This window comes from Colias eurytheme, chromosome 21 (assembly GCF_061535395.1).
Source record: "Colias eurytheme isolate Ceu_HAF_F1 chromosome 21, ilColEury1 Martin Lab GWU primary, whole genome shotgun sequence".
Classification (NCBI taxonomy): domain Eukaryota; kingdom Metazoa; phylum Arthropoda; class Insecta; order Lepidoptera; family Pieridae; genus Colias; species Colias eurytheme.
In genome coordinates this window covers 2,133,247-2,151,560 of record NC_143000.1, presented here as the reverse complement: position 1 = coordinate 2,151,560, position 18,314 = coordinate 2,133,247, and the positions used below count along the sequence as shown (strand labels likewise).

Sequence of the window (18,314 nt, the reverse complement as noted above, 5' to 3'; positions counted from 1 at the left end):
GCCCAAAAAAGTTTCACTTCAAAAATGTATCTAATGAAAATCAAGTTAAGATGTGGTGAATATTAGATACTAGAAAGACGCCATGATATAAATAAATAATGTAATTAATCTATTAAATATCACAATAAAGTTTGCACAAACTCTGTCCCTAACAAAACAAATTCAAAACGTATCAGTTGAATAATATCGCATGGTTCAAAGGTCATTTCCAAATAAACAGAAAACCGATTAACTTCAGAATATGAAAAAAATATCCCTCACAATGGAATGACCGTTACAATAAAGCAATCAAATTATCTTTTGATTAATGACACTAAATAAAGAACAACGATGATTGATGTAACAGTCGAGTGGTACACGGTCAAGCTTATCGTACATTTTGCATGCATCAAGCTAATTGGATTGAAGTATTTCATTCTGTAATATCTTACAATAGACGTCCTTATAGTGATATTAAAAAAACAGTAAAGCTTCTGTTTTGCTTTATTTTATATATTTATTTATTACATTTATTTCAGGTGACAGACAATAATTTGTACAGACCCATAGAATAAATACCTTACAGACTAACATACATATAATAATTTATAACTTAAACTAAGAATATATATTAATGGTGAAAATTTTAATTTTAATCGGTCACTAAAAGGCTATAAATAAATTATTATTTAGGATGGAATCTACAAGAAGAAAAAGCACCTCAAAGGGATAAAAATTTGCGACTGATTTTGCTTTTAAAAGCATAGAAAACCACGCATGGGACGTCAACTTAAACGAAAATTATTAATAACTGTTATTAATAATTTTAATCTTCTTATATATAAAAATGAATCGCAAAATGTGTTGGTAAGCGCATAACTCGAGAACGGCTGAACCGATTTCGATAATTCTTTTTTTATTATATTCCTTGAAGTACGAGGATGGTTCTTATGTAGAGAAAACGTAAACATGTACCACGGGCGAAGCCGGGGCGGACCGCTAGTAAAAGAATAAGTTTAATAAAAGAATTATCTTTTAATATGCATAATTTGCTGTTCTTGTGCTTTTATTTGAATGATAAATTAAAATTTAAATTTATGTGTATTTAAACTATTAAAATAAAACGTTTTATCAGTTTGAAAACGAGATTTACGCTTTACATACGTTACCGCATCGTGGTCAGCAGTTCAACTGGACAGCGTTTAATTTAAACATAATATCTCAACCTATTTCTACGTAGATACAATTAATTACCAAACCGCCTCGTATGTCTGGTGGGTAATATGAATGTGAGATGACGTAATTTTTAAACTATTTATTTATTCTTTAATACAACTAAATGGATTTAGGTATAGTCAACTCATCTAATTCTGTGACAAAACAGAATATGAAAAAAAAAGCAGGTTAAACTTCATAAATTTTATTTTTATTTTTAATAGGAACATTAATCAATCTTCTATTTATCATATGGAGCAAGTGTAATCTTAACACATATGAATTAACTCGGCGTAAAATGAGCTTAATCAAACCGCGATGACTTGTCTAATTCTGTGACAATCACCATAATTCGGTGATAGTACTTCTCTAATTCTGTTATAACCGAATTATGCGAGTATTTATTATTTTTTAACACAAAAGTAAAAAAAAATACAATTAATAAAAAATATAAACATATTGAATGTAATAATTATGTTTTTATTAATCAACGAGATACTATCAAAAGAAGGGAACAATAAAAAACAATATTGGACTTTATAATTGTTTGTGTGTACAGACTCATTTTTGACTGCAGAATACTTTGAATTGCGGATGTCAGGGTTGTTTCATTATATTTTCTATTTTTATTTTTGTCTTCCTCCATGCTGTCTAAAATAAAAAAATAACTCACTTAATTATGTTATAAAAAAAATAACGGACTTTTTTAAAATGCTTGAAAGCGATCCTACTTTTTTACCTGAGTAAAAATAAATATTTTCTGACTTAAACGACTAACGTATACGCACTGAAAACAATTATTAATACACGAACTGAAAATAATAAAAATTTGCTTGGTTAATTCGGTGACACTGTTTTGAGTTGCAATCTTGAGAATCGTTAACTTTTTGAACCCAGGAAATAAGGTATTATGCAAAAACAAATGAAAAATTACTAAAACCTTTATCGGTATCAACAAGAATATGTTTTTAACAATTAATTGTCAAAGTATCATGAACTTACACTCACCTTTTCTATTTAAAATTAATTAAATAATGACAGCACAGTTGCATGCTATCGGTGAAGCGTCAAACATGGCGGGCGCAGTGACAAATCCCGTGATTGTTACTATCTCACCCGCACGATTTTAACCAAAATTTGTACACAAAAAGAAGCTTTATTACCATACCATAGGGTTAATTTTAATGTATTGTATTTTACTCCTATAACGCTGTAAAAGAGTCCAAACGTTGTATCTCCGAATTAAGTGAGTCACATAATTAGGTGAGTTTACCCTACTAAAATATACATAACTAACTTACCGCCTGCGGCTTCACCCGCTTTGCCTAAAACCTAATAAATTATATACTAAAACCTTCCTCTTGAATCAATTTATCTATTAAAAAAAACTGCATCAAAATCCGTTGCGTAGTTTTAAACATTTAAGCATACAAAGGGACATAGGGACAGAGAAAGCGACTATGTTTTATACTATGTAGTGATGATGATAGTGAAGAAACAGTTTAGTATTTGGCGGCCTTATCACTTAGTAATGATCTCTTCCAGGTAACCAGGGTAGAAGGTAATCAGGCCAATAAAGTTTAAAACTATCGTGATGAAAAACAGATAACTGAAGTAAATTATAATACATTTTGACGTGCAACTCTCGAAGTGTTTTTAACCTATCTACACCTTACTTTTAATATCATAGACCATATTTTCCTACTAAAGAATGTCAGTCCACTTCTCTGTTAAATATTTTATATTTTATTGCATAAAGTTCCAAGGTAACCTTGAAAAGAAACGTTACGTAAACCGTCATTACGGAGAAAGGTTATGAAAGAGCTGACATGTAGTTTACTGAGAGGCTCCTCAAGCTATCACTAACAAGTAACTTGAACTTCCGACATCTGAGCTTTTATCTCAAAGAAAGTTTTTATTTATAACATTTAAATGCATCGGAGGCATCTGTGGCACCTACAAAGTTATCTTAACGATATAGTGGAAGAAAACGAGAGAATATACTTCTATATTTTAGTTTACGTATTATTCTATGAATGTATTTTATTTTAGATAGCATTTTATACTACAGACATTTATCTGGTTTTAAATTTTAAATGATCAACTCATTATTGTGAATTTTATCTACTTACGTCAGTAATACTAACATAACATGCTGTTTATTATAAAAAACCCAATACCTAAAATACTTAACCGCTAAATATAATTTCAGTCACGTATCAAAATTACCAAAAAAATACCTACAAAGCGAAAACAATTATTCCCGACATTAAATATAAAATAAAGAAACTCCGCATCAAACAGGCATTCTGTAAAAACATTTTCATAATCCATTTAACATTCTCATAACACATTTCGGGCTTAGCAGTAATCACAAGTAATGTATTGAATAAAACAATATCTGCGTTGTTTCTGTGTCACCCGTCACAACCAAATTATACCTTACCCAAGCAATTATAAATATTGTTTTTGAAGCTTACTTAATTCTGAATTTGTGGAACATGACCGAATTTATAATGTGGATAAATTGTTTCATTCTTTCTGTTTTTATCTTGTATATTTTAAGAATATTTTCAGTCTAGAACATTTCAATTTCACGGTGGCTGACTCGACAATAAACAAGGTATGGAATACAGGTTGTTTTTACAAAATGAGATGGATGTAAAAGCTATTAAAGGTTTGAAGAAGAGAGATCGATTACCTTTTAGAATAAACAACATAACATAGATACAATAATATGTAAAGTTAGATCATGAGAGCTAACTACATTTGCAATTTTTTGTTACAATGAATATTATTTATTCTCTCTACAGTGGAGAGCCGGGGTATTCACTATTCATATAATAATGTAAGCATTATAGCATTTACGTTTTATTGATTTCTGCGAGTAAATGAAACTTTGTATATATTTGTGTTGTATTCGTCGTCGTCTTTGTATTTGTATTTGCTCAGGTCATGTTTTAAAAAAATTAACGGTTTTAACTAAATTTATCAAATTAAATAATTAAGACCCGTTCAGTTGTGTGTAATAACTGGTGAAACTAGCACGATTGTCTTGTGATTTTATTTAATTTATGAATACTTACTCCAATCATAAACGTTATCCATAAACCACAAGCGCTCTACCGCCAATCGGCTTTCATACTCTGTCAGATGTTAGTGCTAGGGTTGTCAATTCGCAATTATTTTGTTTACTAGTGGAGTTATAAAATATACAAGTACGCATAGTGATAGCTTAATAAATAATTTTATGTAAGAATAAATAAGCATCACGTCGAATTTTATGGCAGGAAAAACGAATTACATTTTAACAAACATCAAATTGCCGAGTGAGCACATTACAAACCACTAACATTAAGTAATTTTGAAATAGTTTAAGTATGAATATTAAATAGTACATACATAAGCAATTTTTCAGTCTCTACATTTTAATCACTTTCTTTATTCTTTATAGACTAAACAAAACCGTAATCATTTCTTGCTCTATGATATATAAAATTGTGTTAACCCTAGCAATAGCTTGAAAGCCATAGACTTATGCAATCCCATTACCTCCCCGACCGCCGCGTCAAATTGATAGTGATTAAAATTTAGATACACAACAGTACAGATAGGCTGTTAATCGAAATACAACAGGCTGCATCTCTATTGCTAATCATGGGAATAGACAGATAATTCTGTTGATAAAGCGTTTGATTGGTGCTTTGAGATAATGCGGACGTTATTCAAATGATGTAAAATAAATATTAAGGTTTTGAAACAAACCCTATATAATTTCATAATGGTATGAATATTATCAACAACCAAACGAATTAACAAACTAAGTAACTTTTCCAGAGACCTCCACCCTCTAACGTTATAGTTGGGCTTAAGACTTCTGCACCTGTTTGCAAGCTCTAAAATTTTGTTAGGTAAAAACTGTGATCCCTAATTAATAAAATATGATACCAATGTTTATGATGAATATGATATGTATATATTTATTCGTTAAAATCAATAGGAGCGTAAAGCCTGGAACCTTCCTTGATAAATGGACAAGTTCCTGAGATTCACCCAACCAATCTATTCAGCTTTGTAATATACCTAGTAAAGATACATTTTCCGCACCCTCAATACTCACAGATATCTCAATAAGACCGCTTTTATTTTAATTACTATTGCGTACTATTTAACCCTACTAGTCACTACATTCTGTTTATTGCAACTGCGTCCCGTACCTAAATAGTCAATCACTGTAACTGACTGATTGAAATTGAAATTTCCACACGATATTTCATGTTTGACTCAGCACGTTTATTTTAGTAATAAATGAAACACATTAACATAATATTATCATCATTCTAGTATTTATTAGTACTATTGTTCAAATTAGGTGCATTTATGGGGATTTCATGCATTTGTACAGCTAATACTTAAACTGTTTTATCTTATATTTTGATATGATTATTGTTATTTTAATAGATATGTAAAATTAATATATGTATATAAAATATCTAGAGGATGGCGAAGTTTGTTAAGGAAGATTAAGGTATATAATAACCACAAATAACAGATAATACAAGCTATGTAGGTACCCCGGAATGACCACGGGTTAAAACTATCATCCACTATTTTAACCCTTTAGGAAGTGATTTTTTAAAGAAATCATACTTTGGCTCTGTATTAAAATAGTTTCATGAAAAGTTTCATCCAAATAGCCGATTTGGAAGCTATGAAGGGTTGCCTTCATACAGAAAAAACTTTCGTACTTATAATATTAGTCTTTATATTTATAAAGAAAAACAGTATAGGTAGATAGAAAGTATTCTATTATTACGTAACAAAAGAACAGAGAACTAAATAAATACAAATTACGTTTCACATATTGTTCAAATAATAACTTGCTCAAAGCTTGCCTGCTTTAATTATGAAATTCGTAGCAACATCGTAGCCATTTCCTTTACTAGCGTCTACATTCAACTTCGCATTTATATATTTTCTATTTATTTTCTTAAGAAATGTTGACTTTTAAACTACTATATTTCTTGAAAGAAATTAATCAATTTTGAACTAAAATACGACATGAATAAAGGAGAAATTGGTGATTAAGTTATCCTTTAACTGTTGCAAGTAAAATGAATAGAGCCCTTATAGTCGTATCCTTACGACTCCACATTTATGACCCTTCATCATAGAGGTTATTGTTTTAAGTGGATACATACAATTATTATAACTATACACGATAATTATTATTAGTGGTACATACCTACCTTGTAGAAGAAGCATAAGCATAATATTTAGCTCTATTTAGGGCGCATCGAGTGGCACAGTGTGGTGCTTGTAAATTTAATATCATACACATTTATTCGTGAATTAAGTGTATAATAATAAAAATTGTGAATTTAATAAACTACTTGTATAGATAGCGCATAGCGAAGATAATTAGTTTGTGACCTAAAGATGAATCAATTAAGTTTGATCACGAACATTTCAAGGGAATATTAGGAAAAGAAGCCAATAAGATAGAGGCATACAGACCTAATTTTTATTTGTCAATTAAGAAAAACATTAACATATTTTTTTAAAAATTAATTAAAATGTCCAGGATTTTTTCAGTCAACCCATCTTTAATAGATTTTTTAATAGACTACATCTTATATATAAAAATGAATCGCAAAATGTGTTGGTAAGCGCATAACTCGAGAACGGCTGAACCGATTTCGATAATTCTTTTTTTATTATATTCCTTGAAGTACGAGGATGGTTCTTATGTAGAGAAAACGTAAATATTATGTACCACGGGCGAAGCCGGGGCGGACCGCTAGTTTATTATAAAATTGGTCTCATTCAATTATCACGCCGGTGCAGGTCGTCATATTCGGATCTTAGACCAATAGGTAAACCTGTAATTGTAAACTTCCCATATTGGAAGGATAAAGTTGCCAGTAGGTAATCCGCAATCAGCGGTCGGACACAGGTTTGAAATTGAAATTGAAGGGTTGTCCTATTGCGTAGGTTGAGTTTCAATACCAGGGACGGATTATAAACTAATTATTAAACAAATATGTATTTATAATAAGTAAATATTAATAAGAGATACCTAATCAGAATATTTTTGAGATGGAAAACTTATGGTATCAACAGAACCTTACTGGTAGAAATCTGCACTAAATATTTTAAAATTTAGAATTACAAACGACTTCTCTTCGCACGCGGCACGACCTTTAAATATGTGCGACGACGTCTGACGACTCAGTTAGTAAATCATATGTATATAATAATAATTATTAAAAATAGAAAATGACGTGTTGAGTTTTTTATTCTGGACACCATTTACATATCATACCCTACAGAACAGTACACTGTATCTTTAAACATAATACATTAAATAAGGAATTTTAGAATTTCATAGCTCGTTAACTAATAATTTAGTGTTCCAGGAGGACGACGCCATGAATGTAATTTTTTACTTAAAGTTTTACAAAAATTTTAGAAAATGAGACACAACTTTATTCACTGTTTAAAAAAATGCTTTAAATCCTTTATAATAGTTTTAAATATGAAATATAACACTTACACAGTAAAACGTTTTAATTATCCTCTAGATTCACATTTTCAGAAACATTAATTATTACTATCATTTAACATTTAAACAACGTTCTTCGCATACAGATTTAACAGTAATTGCACAGTAACTATAATTACATATTATTCTGCACTAATTATTCTCTACATTAAGTTGAATTATATCCTCTTTGTTCTAAAATATCTGCGTTCTGTAATGATAATAAGGATTATTATGCAAGCAAACTAGAATTTCTTTCTAAAAGTTTAGAGTATAGTAAATCATATAGTTCTTGTTATTCTTGTTTATTTAAGTCCCTCTCTGTTGTCTTATTTGTATTTCAAATTGCGGATCATGGCATTTCCAGCAAAAACAGTATTTACGCACAACAGGTATTCTGTGTCCATTTCAGGTGTAAGCCACTTTGCAAGCGATTAATATCATAATATCAATGGATTGTGAACTTAGTGGTTATAATCCATGAATCACATCGATAACAAAAAAGAAACATTTTCATCAAATCTATTTCACGGAAAATGGACATAAGCATACAGCCAATTAATTTGTATGAATAACGAATAACAGCATTAATTAATAAATGAATTTTATGATAAATAACAAATCTACGTGCTCTTCCTACATCGAACACTACAACTTGCAGGCTTTTGTAATTTTATATTTTGAAATTCTGTAATTGTCTTGAGTCGACCGCCAACGTTTCATCAAACCTAACCAGAGTATTTGTGTGGTGTATTTCATATATTATTTCATTCAATTCATGTAGAAATAGGAATTATACGAAAATAATGACAATCACTACAGTTCGGTAAATCCTTTTTTATTTAAAACTTCTTTAACCCACACATACACTGGCGGCTCAACCTACAAAAAATCACATCTGTCAAAATGGCGAAAAGCATAGAAGACTACACGCACAGCGACAAAAGGCCGCGAAGCACCAGCCGCTCGACCGTGGTACCCGCGCATTTCACGCTGCACAAGCCGGGATGTCACTTCGAGAGTTGTTGCGGGATCTGCAACCTGTTCCCAGGGGTGCTACTGATTGCGTTCTGCCAGGTTCTCGTGGGTTCCGTCTTGCTAACGCTGATTCTGACCCATGGGAAGGCGTATGATGAAATGCACCATACCGCTACGTCACAGTGTAAGTTTTACATGAAAGAGAAATAAAAATAATTAAAGTTTTACTCAGGATGTAATGTTATAAAAAACATTATTACACTCTATTAAGTTTGTGAGCAATCAAATAAATTCATCTTCGCTATTATATTTTTAATTTTTTATGCTATTTTTCACTGCCAAAATCTTTTTTCAAACTATCATTCTCAATAACAGTAATAATAAAATTTTAAGAATAACTAGATTAATGAGCTTCTTTATGAAATCCTATTTTTAAACTTGTCAATTTTTATTTAATTTTAAGCTAATTTTAGACCAATCTTTATAGAGAGTGAAGATTCCAAAGGAATATTTTTTGCGTTCAATAATTACTGCGTAACTTTAATTATACCTGTATTATATTATGTAAAGTATTGAATAATGTTCAAACTACACACCACCTCTTTTCATTATAAATTTGTAATTAAAACCCAACATTACATTTCACTTATTTATGCAAACATTTACAAATTCGAGTGTTTGTAAACACTTGAATATTATATTTAATTACCACTCGCGCCGAACCTATCTTTTGCTGAAATACATTTTATTGAAATTTGGTTTACAGGTATTTGACCTGAAATAATAATGCGGTTTAACCCGCGTGGCTCCGCTCCTGTTGGTCTTAGTGTAATGATATATTATAGCCTATAGCCTTCCTCGATAAATAAATAAATAAATAAATAAATAAATAAATAAATAAATAAATAAATATTTCAGGACAATTTTCACACACGGCACGATCTGATCCCATACTAAGCTTTTCGCTTGTGTTATGGAAACCAGATGGCTGATAAACATACATATATAATTTTAAATAAATACTTACATATATAGATAATTAACACCCAGACACAGAGCAAACATCTATGTTCATCACACAAATATTTGCCCCGGGTGGGAATCGAACCCACGACCTCTGAATTGGAAGGCAGGGCCACTACCAACCAAGCCAACCGGTCAGTCAAATGGGCTATCTAACACCGAAAGAATTTTTCAAATCGGACTAGTAGTTCCAGAGATTAGCGGGTTCAAACAAACAAACAAACTCTTCAGCTTTATAATATTAAGATTTATTTCGATGGCAAGCAAAACCACAGGCTGTAACTATTATAGATAATATGTTGGTTACAGTTATGAGTGTAGCGACTGGCACAGTGCTGAGCGGGCTCATCGGAGCCGGCGTGCTTCTCATTATTGTAGCACTCACCGAAAACTGTCGAGCCATGTTGGTGAGCAGTTTTTATTTAGAAAGCTTGGTGTTATTCACTACAAAGATCATCTTTATAGCGAATAACACCGATCTAAGGAGTGTTTAATAGAAATATGAGAGATAGAGATCAAAAGTGCTACTAAATAGTAGTCAAATTGAATAAATGAATGTTTGAGTTTGAGTTTGAGTTTGAGTATAAAATTCTTAGTATTACATATTAAGAAAATATAATATTTATAATTTATGTTCACTAGAAATAACAAACGATCACAAAAGTAGAGTTATTGTTTGTAATTTGTTAAAAAGTCCGTCGTAACTTTCATATTAAAATTCTCAGGTGTATCTCCTGGTAGCAACACTGGTTTGGTTTGGAGTAATATCATTGGCCGTAACTAAGATTGGACGAGCTTGTGTCAGATTTCAAAATGGTTTGTTTGATTGAAATAATCTATAGTTATGTTAGTTAAAGGTAGCGTAACGTAACCTAATAATATAAATATAAATAACTATTATTAGTTATTGAAGCTTTTCAATGAAAACATTATCAAAAACGATCAATTCGATAGAGAGGAAGCCACATAGGGTCAAAAAATACTAATACATTTAACCAAAAACACCCATATTCTGTACATAACTAACTAGGTATACAGTATTGGCAAGAAATCAAAGGCATGAAAAGTTCCTTTGAAAGAAACCCCTATAAAGTGTACCGTTAGTGCTAATATAAGTTTGAAATGGAATCGTTAGCGGCAAGTTATTTGTAAACTTACACTTTGCAAAACAAGGAATGCTCAGCGTTGATTAATTGAACGTTTCTGCCCTAGTTTTTGCTTATAAATTTGTCTTTACAGCTTCTAGAAATGTAGTCTTTACCAGAAGTAAATTAATTGAAATTGAAGATTAAATAAGACCTTAGGTTGGTTATTATAATCAGATAAACTAACAGTTAGGTATACTAAAAGGTGAAAGAAACTCTTATTAGAATTATCTTTCAAAAGCTCAAACGAATCTCTGTGAAAGTATACTATATTTGCTACGTTTTCAGCCCCAAAGATAAAGGACGATCAGCACAGACTGGACAACTTGGCGTGCGTCAGTGGATTGTTCACTTTCCTTGGAGCTGGTTTGTATATTTTGCATATATTTATGTATTATATTTATATTGTATAAATAATAATAATCTTGCCTTAACCGGCCGGCCAGAGTGGAGTCGCGAGAGCTTTTAGCTCGAAGGGTGGATGCGAATCATAAGTGGCGAGTGGGCACGTGATACTGGACCCTCAGGGAGCGCGTGATCGTCGTTTAAAGTCCAGGGACGCCTCTCCACCCTTAGCTGCTCACAATATGTTGCCCCCTTGTCGCACTATTGCAGCGACTTATTTCGGGGGCCCATACAGTGAGAGGGCGAGTCACCACCTGCCAACAAATTTTTACTTCCCTCAAGTAGAAAGGCAGGTGCCATAGTTTCCAATAGTCCCCAAATACCGGCCCATTTAACATCCCACTCCATAGCCCAGCTTATTTTGTTTTCCACATCTCGAAATAGTCCTACATCGGCCGCGGACTGCCTAGGACTGTATCTCTATAGTGCAGTCATGGGCAGGCTGCGGCTGGTGTCCCACAACACAGTAAAGTTCTCTAAAGGGCCTCTGCGTGTTGGATCCGTGTCCCCACGTAAGCCTTCCAAAGGAACGGGTACCTTCCTTATGATGGTACCCGAGTATTATGGAATGAGATACACATAATAATTTTTTATTATTATTATTTTTTATTATTTTATTCAGATTCAGGTATTAGAAAAGTACCTACTAAAAAGGTTGGAGAATAGAGACGTTAAAAAAGTAGGTATACTTAGCTTCTTTTTTAACGTCTCTATTATTTACATAATTTTAACTTGAGATCGCCTTTTTGGTTTTTTGCATATTACTGGTCCCCTTGGTCGGTATGCGTTTGAATATAGAAATGATGTAGCCTGGGAATATTAAGAAATTTAGACCAAATAATTCCTATACTTTTGAAAGTTGGTATCATTTTTTCTCCATCACAGGAATTTTATGGTCTGAAAGACGATTCTAAAGCAAATTTTCTTATATTATTTCTTAGATTAACAAGTTTTTTTACCATGTATCACGATATAATAAAATAAACATTATCCATGACATAAAACTACGTAACATTACCTATTCTGCACACAAACACAGATGCATCAAAGCATTCGCACTCAATAACATCTCTCGACTCGATCATGAACATGTAATGGAATTTGAACCTCAGGGGAGTCCAGCTAGTGCTAAATGCATGACTTGAACACGTGTATTGCAATATAAATTGCATGTGTTTATAAGCAACTCGTACCGACTTTAAAACAGGAGGTTATTTGAAAGTGTAGTCGTAGAAGTGTTTTTAACACGCTTTTGTTAGCTGTATGTTGGTATGAAACCGATTATTTTAGACTCGATTTTATCCACTACTAGCTGTGCCCCGCGGTTTTAACCGCAGTGCTCCGCTCCTGCAGTTCCTGAGATAAGCGCATTCAAACAAACAAACAAACTCACCAGCTTTATAATATTAGTATTGATAAACGGATAGATTTGACTTTGTACACTTATCAAGGACAAACAATAATTTCATGAGTTCATATAGAATGATGTACATTTATTAAATAATAATTAATTCATCACATAAATTTCAATTTAAAATCAACATTAAACATAACTTGCTCTAGCCTCTTCAAACCAAATAATAGTTATGTTATCTAATGATTTAAATAAATAATTCCCTCCCGTTTCTCAGAAACTACTCCTTCAATTGTGACCTCTTTTTGTTAGCTTAAATTTACTTCAACTTTACAGAAAGCTTACCGAAATGTTACAATAAGAAGTCAGACCGACTTTCATGTAAACTTTTATAAGTGTGAATAGAAAGTATAATTATTGAACAATAGACGGTAGGAAAATAAATTGCTGCTAAATGAAAACTTTAATATTATTTTCGTTTTTTTCCATTATTACCTACATGTAGAATCGACTGGGAATGACACAACACGAATTTATATTACTCAAACATCAATCTACATGCTGATTTTCAGCAGAAATTTTAGCGAAAGGAATAAGTATTAAACTGTGAAACTGATAAATGTTTAAGTAATGTAGTAAGTTAATGTTATGTCGAGCCATTGTTAAATTAAACACATACGTCATACACAAAGATTTTTCTTTCTTAATTTATATAGAAAGAGACCAACATACGCAAAATTTCTTTAAAAAATGCCTAAGATTTTAATCCTTTCTAATCTTCAAAGGAACTTAAGCGTAAGGAAAACTTTACGAAGTAATTTCTAATCTGATTCTGTCTGAGTTTGAAAGAAAGTTCATTCTACGAAAATAATACCTCTTTTATTTGCCTTTCTTTGGTTTTATTAAACAGTCTACCGTTTGTCTACAGAAAAATATATGCTCGGAGTTATATCAAATAAATATAGCGTATACTCATGAGAATATAACAGTCTAGTGTTTTGAATTTGAGATAGTTATATCAATATATGGAAAGAAACATTTTCTAAATTTATCTAGGTTCTTTGCTGAGTGGTTTTAGCTCTAATGGACTCCAAAGGGTGGGTCCTACTTGTATATCTTTCTCTCATAAGGCAATTTGTTTCTTGCAGCACGTTTTTACTTCAAAGGGTATTTGGGACTGGGTTGGCGGTGGACCTATATAGCAAATATAATATCAAAGCTTTCGATTTATCTAAAACCTAATAATTTATATACTTAAACCTTCTTCAAAAATAACGTATCTATTTAAAAATAATAATCAATTGCGTAGATTTAAAGTTTTTAACGTACATAAGGACGGACAGACAGCTACAGCTCAATGAAATTAAATTGGTAGGTCGAAAAGGGCAAAATAAAAAATAACGTGTGGTACTCGGGGACTGCCGCGGTAAAGCTATTGCATAGCATGCCTTCAAGCCACACCTCCGCCCGTCGGAGTGGGGAGCGTGAGGTTTTTTCGTTACGGAACTTCTGGATTCGGTCCCCGCGCTCAAGGCCTGCGATAGAAGCTATGCAATAGCTTAACAAGTACAAAATAATAGAAGAGTGTTATCTATAGATAGCTTGAGACCTGAGGATAGACATAGGATAAGTTTTATCCCGGAAATCCCACGGGAACGGGAACAATGCGGATTTTTCTTTGACTACGCGTGCGAAGTCGCGGGCGGACGGCTAGTTTAAAATATATGAATTACTCTTGAAAAGAAATGAACATTCACCGTTTTATAATTGTATACAGTCTAGTTTTTTTTTACGTTTGATATCATTGTCTTATGAATGTTATTTCATTCGACTCAGTATTAATGTCGTGGTCATATCGTAGATTTGCTCATTTCATGATATGATCGATCATTTCGTGAAATGGTCGCATTTCATGAAATGCTCGAATGTCTATTGGCCACATCATGATGTGGTTTGGGCAGATCAATGATAAGAAATCGTTTCTCGATATGGCCCACTAAACGCGCGGTTTTTTCATGAAATGATCAAAATTATTTGATCATATCGTAAAATAGTTACATTAATTATTATTGGTAGAGGCGCTGCAAGCGCTGTGTTTATGTGATAAGATGGCGGCCGCCGCGCTGGCGAAAATTTAATTATTCGCAGTTTAAAACTTCATAGTTCATTTTATTACAATATGAAGAAAGTCATAGCAAATAATTTACGACGAAGAGGTTCGAGTACTATGGAAAATGCGGATATCTTATATTGAGGATAAAAAATGCGTCTAAAATCGTTTACATAAATATATTTATATATCCTATGTTATTTTAATTGTTCCTTTTTTAAAAAGCGATTCGCTTCTGGCACTCGCCGGCCGCTACCGCGGCACGCTCGCTTTGCTCGCTCGGCTCGTGCGTTCTTTATTAAAGTCTAACCTAACCTAACCTAAATGTTTTCTATTGCAAAAACCATTCGCTTCTGGCATTCGCCGGCCACTGCCGTGGCACTAACTTATATGACAATAAACAAGTTCTAAAAATATTCAGAATTTTTTAATGTTTTATGGACTTTATATATTTTATACGATCTGGCCAAATGTGGATGACCATATCGTGAAACGTTGACGATTTAACGATCTGACCAAACCATGTTGGCCATTTCATGAAATGCGACCATTTCGTGAAATGGCCACTCATATCATGAAATGATCAAATCTACGATATGACCACGACATTAACATAACAATGCGGATTGCGGAGCCTATTTCGGGAAAAACCTATTATATTTCCTACGTTTTATTTTCACTGAACATGAAAATAATACTTTGAAAGCATTTAGATGGTAAAGAAATGACAAAAAAGATTTATGTTTTTTTAACTGAAATCGTATTTTATTTTATATTGCAAGAATAATGAGGAATGTGTAAATTCATTTGGCTATTAGTTTTGTTCAAAATTGCCCGCGTATTTTATGATAACACAACTATTTTGATTAAATTTAAAACAAAATTGTTGTTTATGCAAAATTATTAAAAAATACAAATTTTGTTTACATTCCTCTGAGCTATACTCGATTGTAATTAATAAACTTAATTAGTATTTCTAAAAAGCGAAAATTTAAATTAAATCATACTCATCGTTACACATGTTTAAGAACCATATAATATTTAGATATGTAAACAAACTACCGAAATTTCAAAGCAATATGTATGTAGCTGAAATTCAGGAACTTGCAGTAAAATGATTTTCAGGTTACAGGATCTCTTAAAAGGGGTTTGATTCCAAGGATAGGATTTAGTAGCAATTTGATATTTCGAAATATAGTACCAACTCGATGGAAGGATATGAAAATTTTATATGATTTATTTATTTATTTATTACAAATAGAATATGAAATAATGTGTAAGTAAAAGTAATATTATCATCATCTAGTTCTACTGACTTAGGGCGTTTGTCCACTACAAGGAATTTTACGGTCCGGCATTCCGATTTTTTACGGTCCGGTATGGCACGCAATTAATCTAAATACTAGCTTGTGCACTATACGTAATTTTACTGTCCGACATTTTACTTTTCCCTATTCCGGATGGTTTTTTGAGTTTACGAGTCGCTGTAGGTATAATTGTTTTCGAGTGCCCACTTGCTTGGATTTTACTCTTTTTATTGCATATGCCAATTGAAAGCAAGCTCTTGTTTTACTTTCTTTTAGCTGGCAATGAGATTTGAGAAGTCGGTATTGTTATTTTATATACCTACATTGACCAAGCATTGACCTATAATTATTATCTAAGTAAGTGTTGGTAAGTTAAAGTTCAAGTGGGAATAGCTCCTCGTCACCGATTAAAATAAATAAGTGAAACACGCATTTTAAATCTCTTACGGAACTTTACTTTTTATTATGTATAACGAAGTAATATAATATTTCACCTTCTATATTTTTACTCGTTTCTTGTAAAATGCGAAAAAAATCATTTATGATAGCATTATACCGCCATACTTCCTTGAACTGTACCGCACTGATCCGAGTAAAGACGGACAGGTGCACAAGCAATTCATCGGTTTTTTCATGCCACACCGGACCGTAAAAAATCGGAATGCCGGACAGTAAAATTCCTTGTAGTGCACAAGCGCCCTAAGTATATAAATAAAAGAAAAAGTTAAAAAGTGTCGTATTATAATCAATTGAAGTGCGTCATACGAGGTTCTTCGAAATGATTACAAATAAAACATTGCTTTTATTTATTTAACCACTTTTTACTACATCATAAACATATATTTAGTACATATACAGACATGTAACTTATACATTTAGTACATGTACATATACATAGTGAATTACATTAAAAGATCTTTTCAAATATTGTTAATATGTTAGTCCATATCTTTTAAAACTTATTTCACATTTTAAAGTATTAAAACGCCTCAAAAGCGTTGGTATGAGTGGTGGATCGAGTGTGCATTCGATCAAACTACGCGTTAGCAATTAGTATAATGCAGCCATTATCGTGATTGGTGCACGCTGAATACTTGGCTTTGTGGTGAAATATTATTACTTATAGCGAAGGTGTTTTGATAGTATCAGCTTTTGCTCTAAATACAATGATGCATAAACGATTTCTCTAAAGTTCGTTGCGAATTTCTTTGTGTATTTAAAGAAACAGTCTTTAAAGTTACTTATTTAAGAAGGAATAAATAAACCTAGCTGATTTATTATTATCTATGCTATCACGACAGATATAAAAAACAAAACGGTAAAGCTGTATGTTCACTGTTCAGTGTAAATTAGGCGTAGCTACACCGTAGCATCCGTAGCACCGTAGCTTTAATACGATACTCCCAATTTTAAACAGACGTTCACAAAAATGACTTTACAGACCTTTTCATTCTATCAAACCTCACTAAGGGCTGATTTTTCAATCCTTGGTTAAAACCATAATCTGTGGTTAAAACTTATTCATCGAATAATGTATAAAACTACCATTTTAAAAACGTATTCTAATTGCCCGTATTTGACAGTTTACGTGACATTTTAATACTATAGTGTAATACTTTATTGGACGGATAAGTTTTATCCAAGCATTGAAAAATCGGTCCTAAGAATATTATATCATACTTGTTGACATGTCATGTTTTCGGTTCTTAAACAACAGTCAGTTTTTAACCTCTTGATTGAAGTTAATAGTTATGTTCAATTGATTGTTACCTTGTGTTTTAGATATTTATATTTTTCTTCATATGGATATTTAAAATAATATTATTATTGTTTCCAGTGGTGTACTTCTTCTCGTTCATGGTGGTGTTCAGTTTTTATCACTTCAGATACGTGCGCCGCGCCATTTTGTTGCACGAAGCAGAATGCAACTAATTGATTGATTAAACAATATTGTTAACTGTTTTTGTCAATAAATTGTATACAGATGAAAGCGTATTTATTTTAGTTTAAGATTACAAATATTATCTTCAATGTTATCCCTGTTACAAATGTTCTATTCCTGTCCAGTTCATTTTAATATTTTATATCAAATTTCATCAAAATCTATACAAACAAAAGCGCTACTACGTACTTACTGCTTAAACAATATATTTTCAGTAAAGTTAAGCTTATTAAATTAATAATCATGTTTGTATTCTACACAAGTCCATCTATCATCATCTATCTTCAAGCAAAACCTCACGAAACTGCGCAA

At 31.9% G+C, this 18,314-nt stretch overlaps 1 protein-coding gene across 1 annotated transcript; it reads left to right on the top strand.

The window, feature by feature from the left end:
• Nucleotides 1-8,644: 8,644 nt before the first annotated feature.
• On the top strand, nucleotides 8,645-17,992 carry LOC149898941 (uncharacterized). Its single transcript, XM_090114186.1, has 5 exons — nucleotides 8,645-8,900; nucleotides 10,049-10,146; nucleotides 10,465-10,555; nucleotides 11,173-11,250; nucleotides 17,898-17,992. The coding sequence occupies exons 1-5, from the start codon at nucleotides 8,645-8,647 to the stop codon at nucleotides 17,990-17,992; spliced, it is 618 nt and encodes a 205-aa protein (XP_089970312.1).
• Nucleotides 17,993-18,314: the final 322 nt, after the last annotated feature.